Here is a 24,096-nt window from a genome sequence, read left to right on the forward strand (position 1 = left end):
TGAGGAAAACATACAAATAAAAAAAAAAAAACGTCTTAAAATTCATCTGGATTGAATAGATCTAAATCTAAATCTAAATCTAAATCTTCGTCGTCCTCAGCTTCACCAGATTCCTCAGGATGATGATTTTTTTGTTGTGTGTTGAGATGATCATCTTCCTGCTTATTTACAATATTTTGTTCTTCTTGTCTATTACTATCATTTTGGTTTTCTTTATTTTTGTGTGTTCCATTGAAAATAAACGAATTCTCCTCATCTCCATTACTGGTCTTTGTATTTTCTTTTTGTTCTTGTTCTTGTTCCAATTGTTTTTGATGCTGGGTTTCTTCTTCTTCCTTTTTCTTGATTGATTCTTTTTCTTTTAATGATGACAGTGCCAACATACCCCTTCTCAAAGAATCTTCACCAGGCCATATAAAATTAGAAGGACCAATCATCTCACGGTTTAGGGTAGGTGGTATTTTGGTGAATTTTGCCAACTTCATTGAATAATCTAATAATAATTTAGTTTTAATATTTTCTCTTTGTTTCAATATAATTTTTTGTTCAATTTTGACTTGTTTCTCCATGGGCAAACGATTCAATTTCATGTAACAGTCATTTAATGTGGTTAATATCCAGTGAATATTATTTTGCAAATTTGTTTCATATTCATTTAGCTTCATTAAGTTTTTGTTCATTTGATCATATTTGGGAAATTCATTTAATTGATTCATTAGTTTCGAGTCTGTTTCTATAATTTTACTAGCCAATGGAAGCGATGGCTTGAAGCTATCTACAGTTTCTACAAAATTTTCTATATTCTTTTCATATTGGTCGACTATATTGTAAAGCACAGGAAGCTTGATATCGTTATTTTTGACATTTATATTTGGATCTATCACTGCAGTTGTTGTCACCATGTTTCTTTTGTTACTCGGTAAAAGAGTGATTCCAAAATTGTCTGCATCATTATTAATATTATTTACTCCCGCCATATTTTGTGTATTTCCTGGTACATTTGATTTTAAAGTAGAATTATTCACATTATTATCACTATGGCTAAAGTTTTTTGAGCTTGGCGACGTTAACAAGGTATTATTAACATTTTGGGCATCCATTTCTTTTGAATTATTTTGTTGGTAATATTTTTACGTGTCTTACCTAACTATCTGTTCATTTATTCACTTAAGAAGATGCGTTTTGACTATCATATAACCTTGTTATTATCAAGTCGTAAAAAAAGAAAAAGAAAAAGAAAAAAAAAAAAAAAAAAAACTTTTTTTTAAACTTTAATTATATACATATAAAATCATTTATTTCACCCCTTCTTTTTTACAAGATAGTCCGAATTAATTTAATTTTATCATCCGCAATTCCGACAAAACAGATGTTTATGAATGGAAGGGTAAAAGGCACTGATGTTTGAAAACGGAAATTAAAAGGATAAATCAATAAAATTAGTGACTTAAGCCATTATTAAAGATTAAATTATATTTATATTAATTCATTTTTTATTTTATCTTTTCCCCCCCATTTTAACTTTAGTTGACCCCTCACATCTCAATTACACCCGAATAGCCAACTCATAGGGCCATGTACTGCATATTAAGACTATCAATTCTGGAAAATAATGCTAGTCAAACCAATAATTTCCAAATATCTTTGGTCAATCAGAGGCAATGGACTTAGTGGAAAATAAAACAGTAACGACAAATAAATATATTCCACCAATTTATTAATCTAATGATCAAAAAAAAAAAAAAAAAAAACTTGAATAAAAATTAAAAATAATATATATTGACTGAATACTACATACATCAAGTTATTTTGCATCCATTCAGCAAATACACCTACAAATAACAACGATAATATTACCAAAAATAACACCAAAAAGAAAGAAATATATATATATATATATATATTAGTTATTTTATTATGATTTGTTCCTCTTTAGCTTCCTTGATATCGTCATTAGAGCAATTTTGTTTTGATTCTCGATAATCTTTCAAGCCTCTTTCCCATAAGCCATGGCTTTCCCCAATGATGTACGTGATAACTCTATTCTTATAGCCATCTTCACCCATATACTTCAAATTCTCAATGATATCGTCTAACAAAATCGCTTTACCAACAGATATACCATCCTTCAACCCAAATTGCTTGACATTAACAACATGAATGTGGAAATGATAGTATGACGGTTGGTAATGAACAAAAATCCTCAACACATCCGACTCAATTTTATAAGCACAGGTAACAATTTGCTTAATTTTATCTTGAATTTCAATCAACCAATCCCTATCTTTATATCTTAAATCTCTAATTGACCTAATATCGTCCCTATAGACAATAGCCACCAAATATAGGGCATCTATTTCTTCAGGTTCACCAGACCACTTCATATCAGGTAATAAAACAAATTCCTTGGGGTCTTTATATATAATTCTGTCTAATTCTGCATCTTTGTACAAAATGTTATACACCCAATTCAATCTGCCATTATTATGCATCTCCTCAATATATGGCAAAACTATGGTTACATACATTTCTGGGGTTTCCCTGATAATATGAAATTTTTGTTCAATGTATTTTTTAATATGAACTTCAGTGGCTGGCCAAATTAAATTCAATTTAACATTTAATCTGGACTCCTCATCGACCGCACCATATTCTTCAAATCTGATCAACCCCCAATGATAGATGTCATTGCAGGCAATATCCTTCACCAATTGTAAATCAGTCAAGTGTTTATAATCATTTTCATCAAAATGTAATTTTTCTAATATGATGATGGCTTGTTCATTTTTAATTTTACCTAATAAGGAAACTGTTTTGGTTTGAGGATTCGATTCTAATACTTTATCAAGTTTAAAATCTCTAACCAAATTTTTTATAATACTGTACTCTGTGATTGTATTAGAAGTAGTATTATTCATTTTATCCTTTGTGCAATTTTTTTTCTTTTATTAATATATATATATACTTATGGTTTAGTTTTGTAAATAAGGTGGTAAAATGAATATATACACAACCACATACACACATATATATATATAAATAATATGAATTAAACAGAAAGAATGGGTAAAAGGCAAGTATAAAAAGAAGAAAGTGACTTTAAAACAGCAACATCAATTTTTTTTTTTTTTTATTTTTTTTTTTATTTAAAACTTTTTAGCTAGGAAATAAAAGCATATGAAAAGAAGAAGAGGAAGAAAAAGGGTAAAAAATATATATATATATTTATATTTATGCCGCACCCTTAAAAAAAATTTCTTTTTTTCTTTTTTTAATTTATTCCAGTTTCGGAAGCTTCGGAAAATGGGACAATAAATTCACGGACTAATCCACTAGTGGACTAGTGGACAATCATAGTCCGAGACATTCTATAACCCACAATATTTTATACGCTACGAAATGTACATAAAACTTATTTATTTATTTATTTATTTATTTATTTATTTATTTGTTAGTTAGTTTGTTCCTTTTCATTTTACTTATAAAAACTTCCACCAAATTAAAAAAACGAACAGAAATGCAACAAAAGCCACTGGTGCATATTGGCTAATCAATAGCTGTAAATTAATTTTTCGTGCAGATCTTCTATATTTCTTAGCATCTTGTCTTAAAGAAGCACTCATGTCACTCATCTTATCCAAAGAATCACCTCTGTATAGAATATCTTCAATGTTTTTAGTCATGATTTGTTTGACACCCTGCAAATCTTGATTTAATTGATCTAGGTTTGAGTGAACACGATTATCATTATAAATCTTTTTGGTTTTTTGCAAAAAATTATCAAAAGTAACAAATGCATATGGTCTAATATTTGGTTTATTGTACTCATTACCATAGCTGTGTTCGAATTCTGTGCTCACATCTTTTAGATAGCTAAAACATATGTTTCTTGGATAACCCTTTTCTACGATCACAAAATATATAATCGAGTTGATTCTTATGTAGTGTGTTTCATAAAATTCACTTTCAATGGTAGCTTCGTTGGCTGATTGTGGTGTGAACCTCGACAATAATATCTTTATCTTTTTTTTTTGTTCGTTTAGTACTGGGTCAGTGTCATCATCGACTGAGCTACATAATGGAAGGCCTATTATACAAATATTTTATTTATTTTTTCTTTTTTTCTTTTTTTTTCTTTTTCCTTTTTTAATTTATTTTGATGCGTGGAAAAGTGATTATATTACTATCAGTGTTCCGAATAATAATTCTAATATTATTATGATTATTATTCTTATTAGAATGATTGGTAATCATATTGAAATTGTTAAAAAAAACACACACACACACATATATATATATAAAGAGAAAAAGAGAAAGAAAAAGAAAAAGAAAAACAATATATAAAGTGTAATTGTTGTTGTTAGTAATAAATAAAAAATCTTGGAAATAAACACTACCAGAGGTAGATAAATAAATATGTGAATATAAGGATATTTTAAACATACCATCATCTCTGAATATTAGAGTGGATTTAATCATTACACTTGTGTACTACTTTGGCTGAGAATATTGGTAGTATTTAGGTGTTCAATTAAACTTGTGTGTTTTGTTGTTATATATTCTTAATGTTATTATTTTTTATTTTTTTTTTTTTTTTTTTTTTCTTTCTTTCTTTCTTTTTTTTCCATTTTTATTTATTTTTCAAAATATGTGTATATTTACCCGGATGTTAGAAAGTGATAAACCCTAACCAGAGGGCTTTTTTAGCTGGTTTTAATTTTTTTTTTTTTTTTTTCATGTTGCTGTGCTACTATTTTAAATATTCCATTTACAATTTACAGTTTACAATTTGTCGTTACCGCCAAAAACGATAAAAGTGTCGAGAAAGCTCATCTCTAAAAATGCCCTCGGAAAATTGTGGAGACACTCTACTTAAAGGTTTCCTTTTTTGAACATGGATTTAAACAGCAAGTGTTAGAGAGGCAAATGCCTGATAAGATAATATTAAGAATCTTATCATAATAATTCATTCATTCCTGTACTCCAATAAAAGGTTCTAGAATTGGCTGGATGTTTATGTTTATATTCTTCCATTAATCGAGGTGTTATAAAGATAAAAAAACAAAAAACAAAAAACAAAAAACAAAAACTAAATATATTATATAAAGAACGCAACTTAAGGATAAAAAGCATAAGAGGAGAACTTTTTTCTTTCTTTCTTTTTTTCTTTTTCTTTTTTTTTCTTTTTTTTTTCTTTCCTCCCCCTTTTTACTTCTAAAGAATATCCAAAAAGTCATAAAACTAAACTAATATCAATATTTAGTGTTTTAATCCTTAAAGAACCCGTAAAATCAAATAATGTCTACTATCACAACAACCGCGTCATCTGACTCTAAATTAGAAACTGTTGGCACTATAACCAATAACAGAGGTTATCATCTGTCTACACAAGGTATTCACAATTTAGCAACTGGGAACGTTGAATATGAAAATAAAAAACCCATTTATAAAACAAAAGAAGAGGAACGTAGGGCTACTTTAGAGCATATGGCTGGTGTTTTTAGAGTATTTGGTAGACGTGGTTTTAATGAAGGTGCCGCTGGTCACATTTCTGTTCGTGACCCAATTGATAGATCAACTTTTTGGATCAATCCATTAGGTCGTCATTTTAGTTTAATATGTGTTAGCGATCTAGTTCATGTTGACGAACATGGTAATATTTTGCCAGACGGTAATACCAATTGTGTTATAAATACTGCTGGTTTAAAAATTCATTCCCAGTTACACAAAGCAAGACCAGACGTTAACGCCGCATGCCACACTCATTCTATTTATGGTAAAGCATGGTCAACGTTTGGCAGAGAGTTAGATATGTTGAATCAAGACGTTTGCATGTTTTATAAAAAACATTCTGTTTATAAAGACTTTGGAGGTGTTGTTTTGGAAGAAGAAGAGGGTAGAAAATTAGCTAAAGCATTAGGGCCTGAAAACAAAGCTGTTATTTTACAAAACCATGGTTTATTAACTGTGGGCGAAACTATTGACGAAGCCGGCTATTTATTTACGTTAATGGAGAGATGTTGCGAAGTTCAATTGTTAGTGGAAAGCACTGGCCTACCTAAAAAAATTATTGGCGATGAGGAGGCCTATTATACTTATTTCAATACTTCTGACCCAGAAACTCTATACACTGAATTCCAACCAGAGTACCAATTGGAATTAAAATTAACTAATGGTGACTTTTTGAAATAACTGTTTCTCTAATTAAGTACTAAGTATTATTTATTAAGTATTATTTATTCTTTTTTTTTCCAAATCATGTATCCAGTATTCAAGCTTAAGTATAACACATAATTAAATCTATCTTCCGTATCTATTATATTTTCTCCTTCACCCCTTTTATTCACTTCTTCCATTGCCACTTGTATATATATATATATATATATATATATATACAAACAAACATGCACACTAGATGATAGACAACATAATTCATTTTGAACTTTCTACCTACAATAGCTAGCTTATGTATTTGAAATAAAGACTGAACCAGCAACTAATATTTTTATACATCAGTACTAGCATCATCTTCATTATTACCTAAAGTATCAAGATCTTGTTTAATTTTATCCAACTCTAATATAATTTGTTCATTAATCCGTTCAACTTCCTTTATATTAGACTCAATTTTTTCTCTAGAACTGTATAGTTTTAAATTTTCCAAAAAATTTTCTGAGCCACCTAAAGATTGGATATCATTTCTTAATTTTTCTATAATCATGTGATTTTTTGTAGTCTCAAAGATATTGATATTACCAGTACTAGCACTGGCATTATTTAAGTCTTCGTTCAATCGTGCTTCAAAGTTGTAATTTTGAAATTGTTGTTCTAGATCACCAGGATTGATATTATTCTCAGTATTACCGATGTGATTATTATAGATATGATAACTTTTTTCGGTTTCCTTTATTAGTTCGTCATCTATGTTTTCATTAGACATGGTTTTGTGCAATTTATTATTATTATTATTATTATTATTATTATTATTAGTATTGCTAATGCTAGATAGGGTTATATGTCCTTTTTCTTGCTGTATCCTCGGCCTTTTTCTACTATTTTTTGTTTTAAGACTACCAATACCACCGTTGGTATATGTTGGTTTCATTGTAGATGTAGCTGTGGTATTAACGTTTTCATTAGTAAATACCATATTATTTGAAACAGTTGTAGCATGCAAAACCTTGTTTTTTTCGTTATATAATTGTAAACATATTTCTTCGTATGAATCCAATGTTCCAATATCATTATTATTATTATTATTATTATTATTATTATTATTATTATTATTATTATTATTATTATTATTATTATTATTATTATTATTATTATTATTATTAACATTAGTAGATATTTTTTGTTGCTTTTTTTGTGATTGCCTACGAAATATTTGCTCACCAAGTTCTAATGATTTTTGGATAAAATCATAAATATATCTTTCGCTGATTCCTGGAATATTTTCGGTGTCAGCAAATTGGCTTTCACCTTGTCCTTCTTCATGCATTTCTTCCTCAAAATCATTTTTTAACTCAGATTTTATATATCTATTGTAAAAATTGGCACATTTAACGCGTACTTCTTTACTATAATTTTTTTTTGATGATTGCAGAAATATCTTGTTATATATTAGGTATTCTATAATTAGGCACATATGTTGCTGTCTTTTAAATTTGTCTCTTGGCCAGTGAAATTTGTTACTATTAGAACTATTATTATATGTACGTGGCGATTTATTATTATTATTATTATTATTGTTGTTGTTGTTGTTGTCATTATTACTAAGTGCTGGAGTGGGCGCATTAACCATAATACTGGTAGAATTAGCAACATTAGTATTGTAATTATGTTCATTAGCGGTAGTGCTATGCCGATTATTATGACTATTATTGATATCCATCTTGCGTATATTTATAGCCTTTTTGGAACTCTATCTTTTCCTTTTTTTTTTTTATATATATTTCTCTTTATTATTTTCCTTGTTAAATATAATAATAATTTGCTATAGTAGCCAAATAGAATGTCAATAATATCGTATGTTATCGTCGTTAGATTTTAATAAAAACAATCGTTCGTGTACAACAACTTTACAAATTTTGATTCAAAAAAAAAAAAAAAAAAAAAAGAATTAATGTGGCATAGAAATATTCGTTTTAAATTATTTTTTAATTAAAATTATTAACAAATGTGTTGGGACATACGCACATCGTATAAAATGCGAACCCGCTGCAAGAACATTCTGCTAGATGTAACAATCAGGAATACCAATGATAGCAACATATCTATATTACCAATCACGAGACATATAACAACGAGGGAAACTTTACATTAATAACTAGTAAATGTGTAATAATATGGACTGCAAATACTAAAAAAATAATAACATAGAACTAAATATATAAGTCATCTATAACAAAGAAAAGCATAGATAATAAAAGATTAAGTTTGATCATTGATAAAACAAGAAGAAAATATATACTATCGTATCTATATATATGATCAGACACCCTAAAGACAAAAGAATAATCCGACTCTGGGTACCAACCTATCTCTTTGAACAATCCATGCAATATCTTTTTATTTTAATTATTGCTTATCCTTTTACATCCATTTACTTACAATTATATAATCAATAATTACTTTTCAGTTGGCTAGGAATGTTTTACTATATTCTATCATATGGCGTCATCCCTTAAGAATCGCTTACTGCTATTGCAGTCTACTTTATAAGATGCTTTGCTTTTTTTTTTATTAGTTGTTGATATTATCGATGCATATTTGATGGTTGTGGCAGCGAGATTGCTGCATTGTCATGTATTATCGAATATAAGTCATCTTTTTTTCGCATTTTCTCGCGTCTTTTTTTTTTTTCATGTATTTATTTAATTTTTTTTTTTTTTTTTTTTTTTTTTTTTTTTCTTGTTTACTAAAGCTTATTATCTTAATAATTATTATCACTATTGCTGAAAGAAAGCAAAGTCAAAACTTGAGGTATAATATACAATAAGCACATATAAATATATTTATAATAAGATGTCTGGAGGTGGTAAAATACACGGAGGTGGTAAAGGTAAATCATCATCGCCAGTAGTATCAACAACTCACGGTTTGAAATCGCAAAGTTCATCAGCAAGGGCAGGTTTACAATTTCCTGTGGGGAGAATTAAACGTTACTTAAAAAAGACAGCTGCTGGTAAAACAAGAGTAGGATCTAAAGCAGCCATATATTTAACTGCTGTACTAGAATACTTAACTGCTGAAGTTTTGGAATTGGCAGGCAATGCAGCTAAAGATTTGAAAGTTAAAAGAATCACACCAAGACATCTACAATTGGCTATTAGGGGAGATGATGAATTAGATTCTTTAATTAGAGCCACTATTGCTTCTGGTGGTGTATTGCCCCATATAAATAAAGCCTTATTATTGAAGGTTGAGAAAAAAAAGTCTTTTAAGAACTAGAATGAAGATTCTTTATTGATGAGAGGGAATAAAAATAAGGAGAGAGAGAGCAACTTAACATTGACTTATTATTTTTATTTTTTTTTTTGGATACCCAACTATTGTTATTATTATTATTATTATCATTATCATTATCATTACTGTATTATCATTAATTATCATGTACTCTTTCTTTTTTCCGTCATAAGTTATTATTATAAGTATATGTGTATTTTTTAAGGAAAGAATATAAACTTAGTATTTTATTTACAAGAGAATATATATATATATATACGTATAAGGTATAATGTCACTTAATTTTCTTTCCTCTTCTCACTATTAATACGGCTTAAAATCAATGAATTCTTTTCACCTTGTAATTTTAATTGTTTTTTCAAATCTTCTATTTCTTCCTGTAATATGCCAATGTCATTAGTAACAGCTTCTCTTCTAGCAGATTCTTTTTTCATTTGACGTATAGTCTCAAACGCCACTATACCACCAGCAACTGAAAATACAAACAGCTCACTTAATATAGTGGCTCCATTCTCTACCGCTTTCTCATCATTCAAGGGTCGCACAACCGGCTTGATTTTTATATTATTACCAGTACCCTTGTATTTTGTCGAGGTTAACTTAGCCTTTATTGCTAAATCTGTTTTATGCATCCTTTGTGCGAATGAAATACACAGTTTCTTAAAAGTTTCATGTTGCTTCGCCTGTGCCTTGATTATATTTGCTATTGGCCTTGATACTTGACGTAACGCTAGTGCTAAAAGTTTTATTGTTATAGCACCACTCATAGTCTATATATATTAATGGTAGTGTTAGCCGCCCACTGTTGAATCGAATGGAAAGCAAGGCTTTCTTCTGAACGTGTAAGAAAAAAAAAAAATTAAAAAGTAAAAGAGAGAAAAAAAAAAGACAGGTGATCCGTATTTATGGAAATGCTTTTATAAATTGTAACCTACGAACTAAATGTCTCAGAGCTCTGCGGGAATTGTCAGAAAGAAACCAACAAAAAAAAAACAAAAAAAAACAAAAAAAAAAAAAAAAGGGAATAAATCAAAGCCCACGTTTAAGTTGTTTCAACAATCATAAATAATATACGGACTATCTCCCTTTTACCAAGTCCTTTATCTCTTTTTCTTTACTCTTTACATTCAACATACCATCCATATTATTTTCACTCCTTATCATTAATCATACAAGTAATAACATATCATTTTGAAAATCACTCCTATTCATATAATTAAACATGCTAACTGTCACAAGAAGAAAATTACATTTTCTGGGATACGCATTTGTCTCATATATAGCTACAACCTTTGTAGTTTTAGAATCATTATATTCTTCAACAAGTTTTCTGTCAGCAACATGCAAGCTAACACAAGGATTCCCGCTAATTGTGCTTTGCAATTTTGCCATATTAAATAGCATATTAATTTGGCAACTTTCCATCTGGCTATTATTTGGAGACTTGAGATTGATCGAAACCGAACATATTTTCGAAAGATTATCTTTTGCAATTATAAATGGAATTTTCACTTCTTCAATGTTTAGAGACCAAGACTTTTTATCTGGGATTTTTTTCACTGGGGTAATTATTGCTTTAAGTGTATTGCATTGGATTTTACAGGACAGATTAGATCAATTATACTTAACTTCCACTTCGATTACCACAATGCACAACAATACTAGCAGCAGAAGTATCCTATCCAAGTATATTTTCTCTAAATTTTATCTCAATACACTAGTTTTATTTTTTATTGATATACAGTTGTTTAGATCATGCTTTGAAACATCCTTGATAACGAATAATTTATATTTAAAGATTATTGAATTTCCCACTCAGAAATTACACAAAGAACATTCAGATCCCTTTCGTTCTTCTGTCCCAGTGTTCTTAATTTTTGCCCTAAAATTTGCAGTTCTAACTATTTCTTTATTGAATATATTTGGACGTTCCATTATTAATTTATTTGAAATTTACAAATTGAGCCAAATGAACGTAGCAGCAGCAACACCAGTAGCAGCAGAAGAAGGAGAAGCAGGATCAACAAGTACCAGCGATGATGATGCTTTTGAGAATAAATTCAAGTATGAACTTTGCCTTGATATTTTCACTGATGTATTAAAACTAATTGTGAGGGGGTTGGTTTGTATTCCATTACAGTTACCGATTATGCTTATAAAAGATTTAATTTTTAATCTAATTTACATTATAAACAACTCAAAAAAGTTATATGGGATCATTAAAAATTCTAAACAATTGAATGAAAAATTACCTGATGCCACATTAGAGGATTTAACTAAGAATAGAGATAGTGGAGGTGATACTGGTATTACTGCGGAGCATGGGGGAGATGAACAAGAAGATAATGAATTATGTACAATTTGTATGGATGATTTGGTCTTAAATTCACGTAATGCTCCCAAAAAATTACCTTGTGGCCATATTTTACATTTGAATTGCTTAAAACATTGGATGGAAAGATCACAAACATGTCCTGTTTGTAGAGTTTCTGTGTTTGATTCAAAAGGAAATTTGAAACCATCTATACAAAATGATACTCCTAACGCAAGTACAACAAACAACAACAACAACAACAACAACAACAACAACAACAACAACAACAACAACAACAACAACAACAATAATAATAATACCAGAAATAATGCACAAGGAAATACAATGAGCAATAGAGCTCCAAATGATTCTACTGAAAGTACTATCCTCATGCCCACTCCAACTTCTAATAACACAAACGCTGCCAGCCATGTTATCAAAGTTTCTAAATCAACTAATAATATTATTAAAAATAATGTTCCACAGGATTGGTATCCATTTGAAATGAATGAAGAAACGAAAAAAATTAGTATTTATGATCGTAGCAGTAATCTAGCTCCTGCTAATACTAGTAATAAAAATTTGACTTTGGTACTTGAAAAAACTGAGCGAATTGAGGATAACAGTAATGACGAGGATGTTCAAGATCCAAACAGCAGTATTAAGAAAAGAACAATTAAACGCGATCTCATTATACCTCCTTCTAACAACCAGGAAATCGAAAGCCTAAAAAGAAAGGTATCGGATTTACAACATAGATTAGATGAACTGACTAATATAAAAAAATCAAAAACTGAATGATAGTATACACATGTTTATATATGTCAAAGCAAAGGGGGGAAAAAAAAAAAATGGAACAAATAAGTAGGAACAGACAGTACAAACTTAAAATATGACGATATATATATATATATATATATATTTTTTTTTTTCTTTCTATTAATGCTTATTTTATCTTTATATATCTAGAAGTACATATAGTTTTATACGTAAAATAATATAAATAACAATGATGATAGGTTTATGCTGAATGTTTTACCATTATTAAAGGTTATTTTTTATTTTGTAAGTCTTTAGTTGGGTTAGTCTGAATTTTCATCACTGTCATTAAAATATATTGGTTCTCCCGATCCTATCATATCCAAGTCTTTTAAAAATAAGTTATCTTCTGTTTGCTGAGTGTTAAGATCATCATCGTTATAGACATTGTCTCTGTTGTAACTATCATCTTCAAAATAGCCCTCATGACCCGGACTTTTGTTGTTTTCTGCACTGTTATTTCTCATATACGACCTTTTATTAACTCTAGTTGTTTCAAATTCATCTTCACTAGCGGAAGCGTAAAAGGATGAGGGATATTCGGGAGAGTTACCATTATTAGTAATGCTGTCTGATTCAGAGCTTATATGCTTCTTTTCTTCTTCTCCGTCAACACCGATAATATTACCATTTGACTGTAATGTGGATGAGTACATTCTTTTTTCGCACTCCAGTAGTTGATTTTGTATTAATAATTTGTCATAAACAAATTCTTTATCTTTATCACAGACATCTGCCAATGCCTTTTTACACGAGTGCAAATGCTGAATTACTTGATTGTTTGAGACTTCTTGATTACGATTCTTGGTTCTAGAAATCAATATTTGTAAACTTAGGTGATCTGCTTTAACCAAATGAGCAGTAGCCAATATGTACCAAATCATTGAATCATCCATAAATGGGGGAACCAAACACATTTCGTTAATTTTATCGATAATCCATTGTATCTTATCCAAGTCAATGGCAGTACTATCATCGTCAGCAATTCCATAGCTTTTTCTAGTCAACGAGGAGGTACTACTAGCTGCTGTCTCAATTAATAAAGACCATAGCCATGAATATATATAAATGGGTGTATGCTTTGTTGAGCCACTTCTCCAGACAGGATCCAAAAAATAATTGGTTGATTGCCTGAAAATGGTTTTTGATGAAAAAACGGTACTTAACCACTCTAAAAAATCAATGTATTTTTTGTTATTATTGTTGTTATTCTCAGCACTAAAGTCACTATCTATCCTTTGCTGGGCATTTTTCAATGTTACCACACCTAATGACCAGATCGACCTAATATCAATCTTAGGCAATCTGATCAATATAGAGAAAATCTTATAACATCTGTTCCAATCCTGCCCATATATAGCCATATGCCACATGGTAATTAAATTGTAAACGTGTTTGTTCAAAAAATTTCTGTTCAGGATGGTGATGTTATCTGCACTGCTATTTTCCCTTTTTAAAATTTCATTTAATAATATCGTCAATTCTTTATTCTTAGTGTTATGCTTAGTATTTTCACCACCGGCAAATTCTGCAGAATTTATAACTTTTTTGGTTAATTTTTTAACACGTTTGGAATTCACCACTTGCCTATCAATGGGTCTAACATGATTGTCTCCCCCCTTTTTTTTTTTTTTTTTTTGAAATTTAGCTTCATGATCATTTTTGCTATTGTTACCATTATCAAACCACCACTCGTATGTATTTTCTGGTTTAATATACCCTTTTAGTAATTTGGATTCATAATCAACATCAGATTCCAAAGAATTCTCGTCTTCTTCATTTGCCAAATCCCCCTCGCTATTTATCCTTATATTATTGTTTATATATTCTTCATCCAGTTCGCTAGGCAAAGGTGTGATTACGCTTTGTTGGGTTTGATTTTCATTATCAAAAACACTACTATTCTTACTACCACTTTCTCCATCACCATTACTATTATATTTTTTTAATAGAAATTTATATTTGCATCGAATCTTAGCTTTCCTTTTAATTTGTCCGTTATGAGAAACAATTGGAACTTCAAACATTTCTATATGGCTATTTTTAGCTAATATTTATTGTACCTACTGGTTAATTGTTAAGATGTGTTTGATTGCTTATCTACATTTATTTTATTTAAAGGTTTGATTGAAAAATCTAGCGTTTCCCTCTTTATCTGAATGAAACAATCAAGCAATTAAATCCTTGCAATGTAATATGGGTAATTAATTCAGTTCACACTGAAAGGGGATATTATTACTGCTACTACTATTATTGACATTGTGATTAACGGCAAAATAAAATTTATAAGTATATAACATTCATAAGAAAAGAAAAAAAAAAAAAAAAAAAAAAAAGAAAAAAAAAAGAAAAGTTCAAAATTCAAACAAACCGTAACGGCTTATATTTTTTTTATTAAAAAAAAAAAAAAAAAAAAAAAAAAACACGTACAGAAATAGCCCTAATTTATATAAACATTTGGCGTATGGTTAAAGAAAAGTAATGTGTGATGTCGTCCGTTACACACAATTACCAATAAGCAGAATCATGACCGAAAAAAAAAAAAAAAGAAAAAAAAAAAATTGATAATTACATAATAAATAATCACAATAATAGTAATACGACAATAACAAATACCTTATTATCATCACTATATTGTATCAATAACTTCATTATCAATGATACTATAGCGCATATATAAATATATATATATATATATATATATATATATACGTCTAGAAACTAATTATTTACATGGGACTGGACAGCAGAGACAGACAAGTTCATCAATAACATAATATATATATGTATAGGTAATACTTCAAAGAGGCAGCAAGCGAAAAATAAGCTTTTTTTTTTTTAAAAAAAAAAAAAAAAATAGATATGATAAAAGGAATAGATACACCTAAGATCACCTATCACATCATACCGCCCATACCTGGCATACCACCCATGCCTGGCATACCGGCAGCAGGTTTAGCAGGTTCTGGTGCGTCGACAATAGCAACCTCAGTGGTAGCCAACAAAGAAGCAACACCGGAAGCATCGACTAGACCAGTTCTAACAACCTTGAATGGATCAATAATACCAGCTTCCAACATATCAACATATTCACCCTTAGCAGCATTGTAACCCTTACTAAAATCATTACCAAACTCATCGACAAGCTTGCCAACAATAACAGAACCCTCTTCGCCAGCATTTTCAATAATCTTCTTTGCTGGTCTAGTAATGGCCTTTCTAATAATATCAACACCCAACTTCTGGTCAAAGTTTTCAGTTACAACATCGTCTAAAACTCTAGCAGCCTTTACCAAAGCGGTACCACCACCTGGCAAGATACCTTCCTCAACGGCAGCTCTAGTAGCGTTCAAGGCATCATCATAACGATCCTTCTTTTCACCGACTTCCACCTCACTAGAACCACCAACTCTAACAACGGCTACACCACCACTTAACTTAGCCAAACGCTCTTGCAACTTTTCTTTTTCATACGAGTTGCTAGTGGTTAAGTCAATAGAACCTCTGATTTGTTCAATTCTGTTTTGAATGGCTTCTTTTGGACCAGCACCGTTTAAGATAACGGTATCTTCTTTAGTTACAGTGATAGCATTGCAAGAACCTAACAGTTCCAAATTAACATTCTCCAACTTCAAATCTAGTTCTTCAGTAAAAACAGTACCGCCAGTCAAAACAGCAATGTCGCCTAAAGTGTTCTTTCTATTATCACCAAAGCCTGGAGCCTTAATGGCACAAACTTTAACTTGACCTCTTAGCTTGTTCAAAATACAAGCAGCCAAAGCTTCACCATCAATATCTTCAGCAATGATGACCAATGGTCTTCTGGTTTGATTGGAGATCTCTAAGGAGGGGATTATATCTTGAATAGAGGAAATCTTCTTTTCGCTCAACAATATTAATGGCTTTTCAAACTCGACTTTGGCATGCTTAGTATCGGTAATGAAATATGGAGAAATATAACCACGATCAAATCTCATACCCTCAGTAATTTCCAACTCATCTTCCATAGTCTTACCCTCCTTAATGGTAATGACACCTTCCTTACCAACCTTTTCCATGGCGCTGGCCAATAGCTTACCAACATGAGCATCACCGTTAGCAGAAATAGTGGCAACTTGCGCAATTTCGGCGGAGGTAGTGATTTCCTTCTTCTTGGAACTCAAAAATTCAATAACTTTTTCAACAGCAGCCTGGGTGCCCTTTCTCAAATCCATTGGATTGCAACCGGCAGCTACATTCTTAACGGATTCGGTGAAAATAGCCTTACCCAAAACGGTAGCAGAAGTAGTACCATCACCAGCGGCCTCATTAGTTTTCCCAGCAACCTCTTGTAATAATTTGGCGCCCATGTTTTCAAATTTGTCTTGCAAAGTAATAGACTTAGCTACAGTTACACCATCTTTGGTGATCTTTGGAGCACCAAATGGTTGTTCAATTAGTACGTTACGACCTTTTGGTCCCAATGTTGCAGAGACTGCATCCGCTAAAGTTTCGACACCCTTCAATAGAGCAGCTCTCCCTTCAATGCCGAATTTCAACTCCTTATGAGAGTAAAAACGACGAGCAAGGATTCTTGTTGTGGCTTGTTGATTACGGATGATTGTTCTTCTTAACATTTTTCTTCTTTGTGTGTATGTGTGAATATGTAGTATTCTTTTACTGATAATCTGTTTAAATTCTGAAAAAAAAATATGCGAGAATTATAATTGAATGTGAGTGAACGTATGTACTTGCATTAATTAAGAGACAAAAGTAGTGACATTGGGAAAACGCGTGGTAACAAGCAAAGGAAAAACAAGAAAAACATATATATATATATATATATAGTTATTGAGGTGGCTAGTAAGTATTGTATAACTATAAGGACCAATAGAAGAATTAATTAAGTAATTCATTAATACAAAAAAAAAAAAAAATTTTTTTTTCCTTAAAATTCTTTGACATTCCATGATCGTCCATCTTCCTTGTCTTCTTTGTCCTTTCCCTCCACCGCCCCCCTTTTTTTTTTTTTTCTTTTTTCTTTCTTTCTCTTAATAAAAAATGTACGCAGAAAAAATTCGACAGAGGATGGATGGAAGGGGGGGGGGGAAATAAAAAAATAATATATATATATATATATCTAGCCGGGTAAAGATAATCACTTTGGGATCAGTACTGTCTATAATTATTGGTAATATTAATACGCTGCTTTTGTCCGGAAAGTTTCACATGCAACCGGTATATTAATAATCAAAATATTGCTTTGTAATACAAAATAAATAATGCGTAGTATAAAAAAAGAAAATAAAAAGTTTATTCTGAGTGTACTATGCCCATTTTTTTATGGATCTCAGAATTTATTAAACAAATCCGGGTAAAACAAACAAGAGGACGTCTACCAAGAAAGAAAAAGGTTGCATGAACGAAAAATAAAAGTTTTACTAGTTGTATTTGGAAAAGACTGGGAGGCGTTATTTTTGATTTTTATAATCTACAATGAAGTTTACTACAATTTTTCTCTAAAAAAAAAAAAAATATCATCAACAACAAAAATTCCTCTGAGAACCTAGTTAACTTACAAGCTGAAAACTAATTTGTTATAAACAAATACAACAAATATCATTTACTCATTTATATACTACTTACAGTAGTATATATATCTAATCCTTTGCATTTATTTTTTTTTTATTTTTTTTTTTTTTTTTTTTTTTTTTTTACAAATATATATCCCCTCTCCTTTAGTAATTGTCCAGTAATTAGTAGGTGTTAAGATTTATTTGATCCTCGCAACCATCGATTAAACAAGAAGTAAAGCAACCACGATAAAATCGAGAAAAAGAAGAAAAAAACAAAAAACAAAACAAAACAAAAAAACTCGGTAAAAGTTTTACTGTATACACATTGAGGTTCACAAAGAATTCTAAAATATTTCTAAAAAAGGTTTTATCTAGCACACCTGATTCTACAGAGGTTGAAAGTAATAATAATAGCACGGGAAACAACACCGCCACTAAATTAAATAACACTAGCTCCAATAAACATACACTCGCTAACGAAGATAACGACGTTCCAACTAACACAAGTGACAATATCAGTAGTATCAGCGATAGCAACAATAGTAGTGGCAGTAAAAACAACAACAAAAGCAAAAGCAAAAACAAAAACAAAAACAAAAACAAAGATAAAAACAGCGGCGTTAGTAATAATACTACCGAAAAGCATAGCAACAGCAACAATATAAGTTCAGCCTGTGGTATCGATAACAAGGACAGTGCAAATTCGACATCTGTTACATCATCTATTTATACCAGGGTAAGGAGAAGATATAATAGTATCCATACCACCAACAAAAACAAAGAGCTACCAAGTTTGGATAGTTTACTTGAATTGGACCCAAACAATATTGATTCAGATAGCAAAAAGGCCAACCATATTATTTCAAATAAGAAATCGTTTAAACATATTCATAGGCATAAAATCCATAGAAAAATAAGAAGAGCAATTAGCGACAATAATACTCTTCCTGGTCATCCAACTATCGCTATTGCTAAAAATAAAAATAGAAAAAGTAGTGTTTCAGATTTGGTTCCGTCAGGTGCAATAACATCACCGAGTTCTAATAAAGTACCAAGTAAATTCATTGAGCTATCAGCCAACACACATACCACCATAAGCCCTATAGCAACTAGAGGAAGTATATCAACAGCATCTTTATCCTCTTCAAGGTCATCCTTAGAATTATATCATAGTTACAGTAATAGCACTAGAAATAGCTTTTCGTCCACTAGATTAAACTCGGCTTCTAATCATATGACTAGTGACAATAACATTAGTATGAATAACAGAGGCTATTACGATCATGATGTCAGTCATGATGGCAACACGAATATTTCCAAATACCATAGAAAATATATCAATAATGCCATTATTACTGAGAATGGTATATTGATTAAAAATTTAAACGATCCGCACAATGGATACAGTGATTACTCTGAAGAAGATGATGGGGACAATTCTGATAGGAATTCAGTATTTGAGACAGCATCTTTAATTTCCTGTGTAACTTGTTTAAGTGAAAATACAATCTCTTCAAATCATCAACATTATTATTCATCTTCTTCGTATCCCGTCAAACACGATGCTGATAATGATAGTGCCAATAATTTATTATTATCTGGTGAAGATGATGAAAATGGAGGAGAGGGTCCATCTAATTATAATATCAACGATGCAAACTACAATGGTTCACATTTTGATCGGGAGAAATTATTATTTTTACCCAACAATTCTGTTATTCCTTATAGTAAGATTTTAGATGCTAGAATGGTTGATGATTTAAGCAAATTGCCCGTTGAATCAACTGATGGTAAGAATGTACAAACAGTGGTTGTTGATAATAAAGGTTCCAGCGACATTGAGAATAAGAAAGGTAATGAACCCACTCATATAAACACTAATGCCACCAACAATATTAAAGGTAACATCAATAATAACAAGACTGTTATCAAGGATGACTTTCTGTATGTGGAAATTACCTTTGCCAAGAATAGGAGGACTGATTTAATACCTAAAAGAGCGATTTTAAAATTTAGCAATGCAGAGTATTCTAAATTATTTTTTGAGTTTAAGAATCTCAGCGTCAAAAAAAATACTTACACTGGGAATAAGGAAAAAAATAAAAGAAAGCAAGGAGAGGGAAAAATCTCTGATTTGATTTTATTAAAAAGTTATGGTAAGGCTAAAATATATAAACGAATATTAATTATTATCAATCCACATGGTGGGAAAGGTAGGGCAAATAAGTTGTTTTTGACCAAGGCACGTCCTATTTTGATGGCAAGTGGCTGTCATTTAGAGTTAAAGGAAACTACATATTATCAGGAGGCCATGAAATTTGCTTCAACTTTGGATATAGAAAAGTATGATGTGGTTGCATGTGCTTCCGGTGATGGTATCCCCCACGAAGTTATTAATGGGCTATACCAAAGAAAGGACCATGTGAAGGCCTTTAACAATCTATGCATAACACAAATTCCTTGTGGTTCTGGGAATGCTATGAGTGCTAGCTGTCATGGTACCAGCAACCCATCACATGCTGCTTTAAGTTTAATTAAAGGGATACCAAGAAGAATGGATTTGATGTGTGTGAGTCAAAACTCCTACAGAGATTCTGGTCATAAATTATCATTTTTAAGTCAGACTTATGGGATTATTGCTGAATCTGATATCAATACTGAGTTTATTAGATGGATAGGTCCATCTAGATTTGAATTGGGAGTTACTTTATCCGTTTTACAGAGAAAGAAATACCCCTGTGATATATTTGTTAAGTATGCTGCCAAGAATAAGAAGGAGCTGCGTCAACACTATGATAGATGTAAAAAAGAAGTCAGAAAAAGTAACGAATTTATTAATGAAAATATATCAATATTGGACAATAACAATGATAATCATGACAACAACGAAGAAGCATTGTTGGATAATGATGATGAAGACGAGGAAGAGAGCCAGGATGATGATGTTGATGAAAATGTCAACGACAGGCGATTGATTACAGAGGAAAATTTCAAGTTGAAATATGAATTACCAACTAGGGATATTGATATGAATGAAATACCGGAGGGGTGGGAGCAAATAGATCCGGATTTGACAAGGAACACAGGTATATTTTATGTAGGCAAAATGCCGTATATAGCCGCAGATACTAAATTTTTCCCGGCTTCCTTGCCCAATGATGGAGCGATGGATTTGGTTTTAACTGATGCTAGGACACCGGTTTCTAGAATAGCACCAATTCTATTATCATTGGATAAAGGGACCCACGTTTTGCAGCCGGAGGTTGTTCATTCAAAAGTTGTTGCCTATAGATTGGTGCCTCATGTTAAGAAGTCTGTAATTTCCGTTGATGGAGAGAATTTCCCGTACGAACCCATACAAGTGGAAATCTTACCTAAAGTTTGTAAAGTGATGATGATGAATAATGGTAATTTTATTGAAACTGATTTTGATAAGATGTAGCGTTAAAGTCTTATTCTGTTTTTAGTTTGGTCTTTCATTTTTCACTTTTATTTTTTTATTTTTTATTTTTATTTTTTATTTTTTATTTTTTATTTTTTATTTTTTATTTTTTATTTTTATTTTATTTTCTTTTTTAAAAAAAAAAAAAAAAAAAAAAAAAAACAATCGAGATTTGATGTTGTATGTGAGGAATTTTATTTCCTACTTTTGTCTTCCAAACTGGCTGATGATATGATTGCCGTTAGTATATAACAATATTATACATATTTGTATATATATAATACATTTTATACACAAAATATCCCTTAAAAAAAAAGGAAAGATTTTATAAAATCCATTATTATTATTATAATTGTTATCAATTTGATTTTAGAAAAAAAATATGCTATAGATACATTTAAAAAAAAGAAATTATTATTATAGTGTTATTAGTATCCATATATAACAAAATTAATTGAAGATATTCACTCAACATAATATCTAATTCATTCAACAAAAATACTGAATTTTCTTTTTTTTTTGTTTTTTTCCTTTTTTTCTTCCTTTTTTTTTAAATAAAACAAGTTGGACAATTGAAACGAAAATTAACATTGGCAGGAATTCCCATTTTCATTGTCATTGGCAGTAATATCTATGACACCGGCATTCTCAGTATTGTTTGGATTGCTATCAGTATTAGAATCACCATTTTCCGCGTCGTCTAATAAAGATCCCACATCTTTATTCCCAGTTCCATTAGAACCATTAGTGCCTCTAGTATTTTGAAATTCTGGTAAACTTTTAGCCACACTTTTAAATAAATTCTTAATATTGTACCCATCTTTAGAAGAAGTTTCAATGAAAATCTTAGCACCCAAAACCGTGGCTTTTTTAGAACCTTCCTCTGAAGAAACTTGTCTTTGTTCATTTAAATCGCTCTTATTTCCAACAATACATAATATAACCTCGTCTCTTTCATTTTTAACGTCTTCGACCCATTTATCTATATATTCAAACGATTTTTTATTAGTAATATCGTAAACCACAATTGCGACGTGTGAGTCCCTTATATAGGATGGTATTAATGATCTAAAACGCTCTTGGCCTGCTGTGTCCCATAGCTGTAATCTTATTGTTTTATCATCTAAATACATTGTCTTGGATAAAAAATCAATACCTATTGTTGCTTGATAATGATCGTCAAAGGTATCATACATGAATCTTGTAATCAGTGAGGTTTTTCCTACACCTTGTTCACCTAAGAATACAATTTTATACTTGGTAATGGATTTACTTGTGGTTGATTTGTTATTACTAGAGCTCATTTCTTTTTTTTTTTTTTATTTTTTTTTAATTAGCTTTTTTGTTTATTTATTCTTAAGTTTATTTATTTATCCTTGAAGTAATTTCTTCTTTATTTTTATATATATAATGTGTTTAAGTTGTTTTGATAAAAGTATGATCTTTACATATAAATCAAGTGTGAGAAATTAAGCCTTTCGGTCATGCTGCGAGCACTGCAGAAAAAAAAAAAAAAAAAAATTTTTTTCTTTTCTTTTCTTTTCTTTTTCCGTTGATAAATTCGAGATCGGTCCGTCAGAGCTAATTGAACTCTTCGGTGTGATCCTTTTATACGAAAAAAAGTCAGGCACGTGCCATAAGAAAGATATTTAGCTTATACTCAAAGCTATTAATTCTTCATAGCATCACTTTAAGTTGCAATTAGCATTTTAAGAAAGATAAAAGGAACAAAACAGTACAAATATATATATATATATATATATAGCAAGCAGTTGCCTTCTTAATTCTTCTTATTTGCTTCAATAAATAAAATAACCGTATACATACATACATACATATATATATATATATATATACATTCTAAATATCAATAAAAATTGTTATAATAAAATAGAACCAGGCTAATAGCAAATGCTAAGTAGTTAAATAACAGATAAATCCACAAATATATTGCTGATACTCTCATTTTTTACCGGATTTTTTGATACCACCACCTACTAGTGGTTTTCCAGCCTTAATATTTTGCATCATAGCTTTCTTGGCAGCAGCATCAGCTTTTTGTTTTTGTTTGAAAGCTTCGTCTTCATCATCGAGATATTCATTTTGTTGCTTTTTCTTTTGTTTTAATGGTTTTAACTTACCACCTTGACGACTAGACATGTTTCAGTTTATTTAGTTAATTTCTTACTTTTTTTAATGGTTCTGGCAAGCTGGGCTTATAAGCAATAAGTAATGGAAAAAAAAAAAAAAAAAAAAAAAGATAAAATGACAAGCTAGACAAACAATTTAAAAAGATTTTCTTTTTATGGGAAAATTTTTTGATTATCTCCGTTTAATCTTGTAACGAATAGAAAAAGGAAAAAAAAAAAAAACAAAAAAAAAAAACAAAAAAAAACAAAAAAAAAAAAAAGAAACCCCTTCATTCTTAACAATATTTCTCTCGAATAAGCTATCCACTACCAAAATTTTTATTTATCAACAAAATTCATTTCAACAAC

The 24,096-nt window shown here is 30.2% G+C and overlaps 12 protein-coding genes across 12 annotated transcripts; 4 read left to right on the top strand and 8 right to left on the bottom strand.

Annotated features, from left to right (window-relative positions):
• Positions 1–35: 35 nt before the first annotated feature.
• MED4 (Med4p) lies at positions 36–1,100 on the bottom strand (the record flags this gene model as incomplete). Its single annotated transcript, XM_046079892.1, has 1 exon — positions 36–1,100. The coding sequence occupies one exon, from the start codon at positions 1,098–1,100 to the stop codon at positions 36–38; it is 1,065 nt and encodes a 354-aa protein (XP_045937205.1).
• Positions 1,101–1,907: 807 nt separating this feature from the next.
• On the bottom strand, positions 1,908–2,918 carry SCDLUD_000903 (uncharacterized protein; the record flags this gene model as incomplete). Its single annotated transcript, XM_046079893.1, has 1 exon — positions 1,908–2,918. One exon carries the CDS (start codon positions 2,916–2,918, stop codon positions 1,908–1,910), a length of 1,011 nt encoding a protein of 336 aa, XP_045937206.1.
• A 561-nt stretch (positions 2,919–3,479) lies between these two features.
• On the bottom strand, positions 3,480–4,479 carry SEC22 (SNAP receptor SEC22; the record flags this gene model as incomplete). Its single annotated transcript, XM_046079894.1, has 2 exons — positions 3,480–3,904; positions 4,446–4,479. 2 exons carry the CDS (start codon positions 4,477–4,479, stop codon positions 3,480–3,482), a joined length of 459 nt encoding a protein of 152 aa, XP_045937207.1.
• An 819-nt stretch (positions 4,480–5,298) lies between these two features.
• SCDLUD_000905 (uncharacterized protein) lies at positions 5,299–6,192 on the top strand (the record flags this gene model as incomplete). The annotated part of the gene is made up of 1 exon (XM_046079895.1): positions 5,299–6,192. One exon carries the CDS (start codon positions 5,299–5,301, stop codon positions 6,190–6,192), a length of 894 nt encoding a protein of 297 aa, XP_045937208.1.
• A 313-nt stretch (positions 6,193–6,505) lies between these two features.
• SCDLUD_000906 (uncharacterized protein) lies at positions 6,506–7,894 on the bottom strand (the record flags this gene model as incomplete). The annotated part of the gene is made up of 1 exon (XM_046076808.1): positions 6,506–7,894. The coding sequence occupies one exon, from the start codon at positions 7,892–7,894 to the stop codon at positions 6,506–6,508; it is 1,389 nt and encodes a 462-aa protein (XP_045937209.1).
• A 1,133-nt stretch (positions 7,895–9,027) lies between these two features.
• HTZ1 (histone H2AZ) lies at positions 9,028–9,453 on the top strand (the record flags this gene model as incomplete). The annotated part of the gene is made up of 1 exon (XM_046079896.1): positions 9,028–9,453. One exon carries the CDS (start codon positions 9,028–9,030, stop codon positions 9,451–9,453), a length of 426 nt encoding a protein of 141 aa, XP_045937210.1.
• Positions 9,454–9,746: 293 nt separating this feature from the next.
• Positions 9,747–10,235, bottom strand: SCDLUD_000908 (OPA3 family protein; the record flags this gene model as incomplete). Its single annotated transcript, XM_046076809.1, has 1 exon — positions 9,747–10,235. The coding sequence occupies one exon, from the start codon at positions 10,233–10,235 to the stop codon at positions 9,747–9,749; it is 489 nt and encodes a 162-aa protein (XP_045937211.1).
• A 455-nt stretch (positions 10,236–10,690) lies between these two features.
• HRD1 (E3 ubiquitin-protein ligase HRD1) lies at positions 10,691–12,583 on the top strand (the record flags this gene model as incomplete). Its single annotated transcript, XM_046079897.1, has 1 exon — positions 10,691–12,583. One exon carries the CDS (start codon positions 10,691–10,693, stop codon positions 12,581–12,583), a length of 1,893 nt encoding a protein of 630 aa, XP_045937212.1.
• A 281-nt stretch (positions 12,584–12,864) lies between these two features.
• On the bottom strand, positions 12,865–14,628 carry SCDLUD_000910 (uncharacterized protein; the record flags this gene model as incomplete). Its single annotated transcript, XM_046079898.1, has 1 exon — positions 12,865–14,628. One exon carries the CDS (start codon positions 14,626–14,628, stop codon positions 12,865–12,867), a length of 1,764 nt encoding a protein of 587 aa, XP_045937213.1.
• An 870-nt stretch (positions 14,629–15,498) lies between these two features.
• HSP60 (chaperone ATPase HSP60) lies at positions 15,499–17,217 on the bottom strand (the record flags this gene model as incomplete). Its single annotated transcript, XM_046079899.1, has 1 exon — positions 15,499–17,217. The coding sequence occupies one exon, from the start codon at positions 17,215–17,217 to the stop codon at positions 15,499–15,501; it is 1,719 nt and encodes a 572-aa protein (XP_045937214.1).
• A 2,173-nt stretch (positions 17,218–19,390) lies between these two features.
• On the top strand, positions 19,391–21,598 carry SCDLUD_000912 (uncharacterized protein; the record flags this gene model as incomplete). Its single annotated transcript, XM_046079900.1, has 1 exon — positions 19,391–21,598. One exon carries the CDS (start codon positions 19,391–19,393, stop codon positions 21,596–21,598), a length of 2,208 nt encoding a protein of 735 aa, XP_045937215.1.
• Positions 21,599–22,182: 584 nt separating this feature from the next.
• Positions 22,183–23,758, bottom strand: SCDLUD_000913 (Rab6 family protein; the record flags this gene model as incomplete). The annotated part of the gene is made up of 2 exons (XM_046079901.1): positions 22,183–22,835; positions 23,587–23,758. 2 exons carry the CDS (start codon positions 23,756–23,758, stop codon positions 22,183–22,185), a joined length of 825 nt encoding a protein of 274 aa, XP_045937216.1.
• Positions 23,759–24,096: the final 338 nt, after the last annotated feature.

Source organism: Saccharomycodes ludwigii, chromosome I (assembly GCF_020623625.1).
Source record: "Saccharomycodes ludwigii strain NBRC 1722 chromosome I, whole genome shotgun sequence".
In the NCBI taxonomy this organism is placed as follows: Eukaryota; Fungi; Ascomycota; class Saccharomycetes; order Saccharomycodales; family Saccharomycodaceae; genus Saccharomycodes; species Saccharomycodes ludwigii.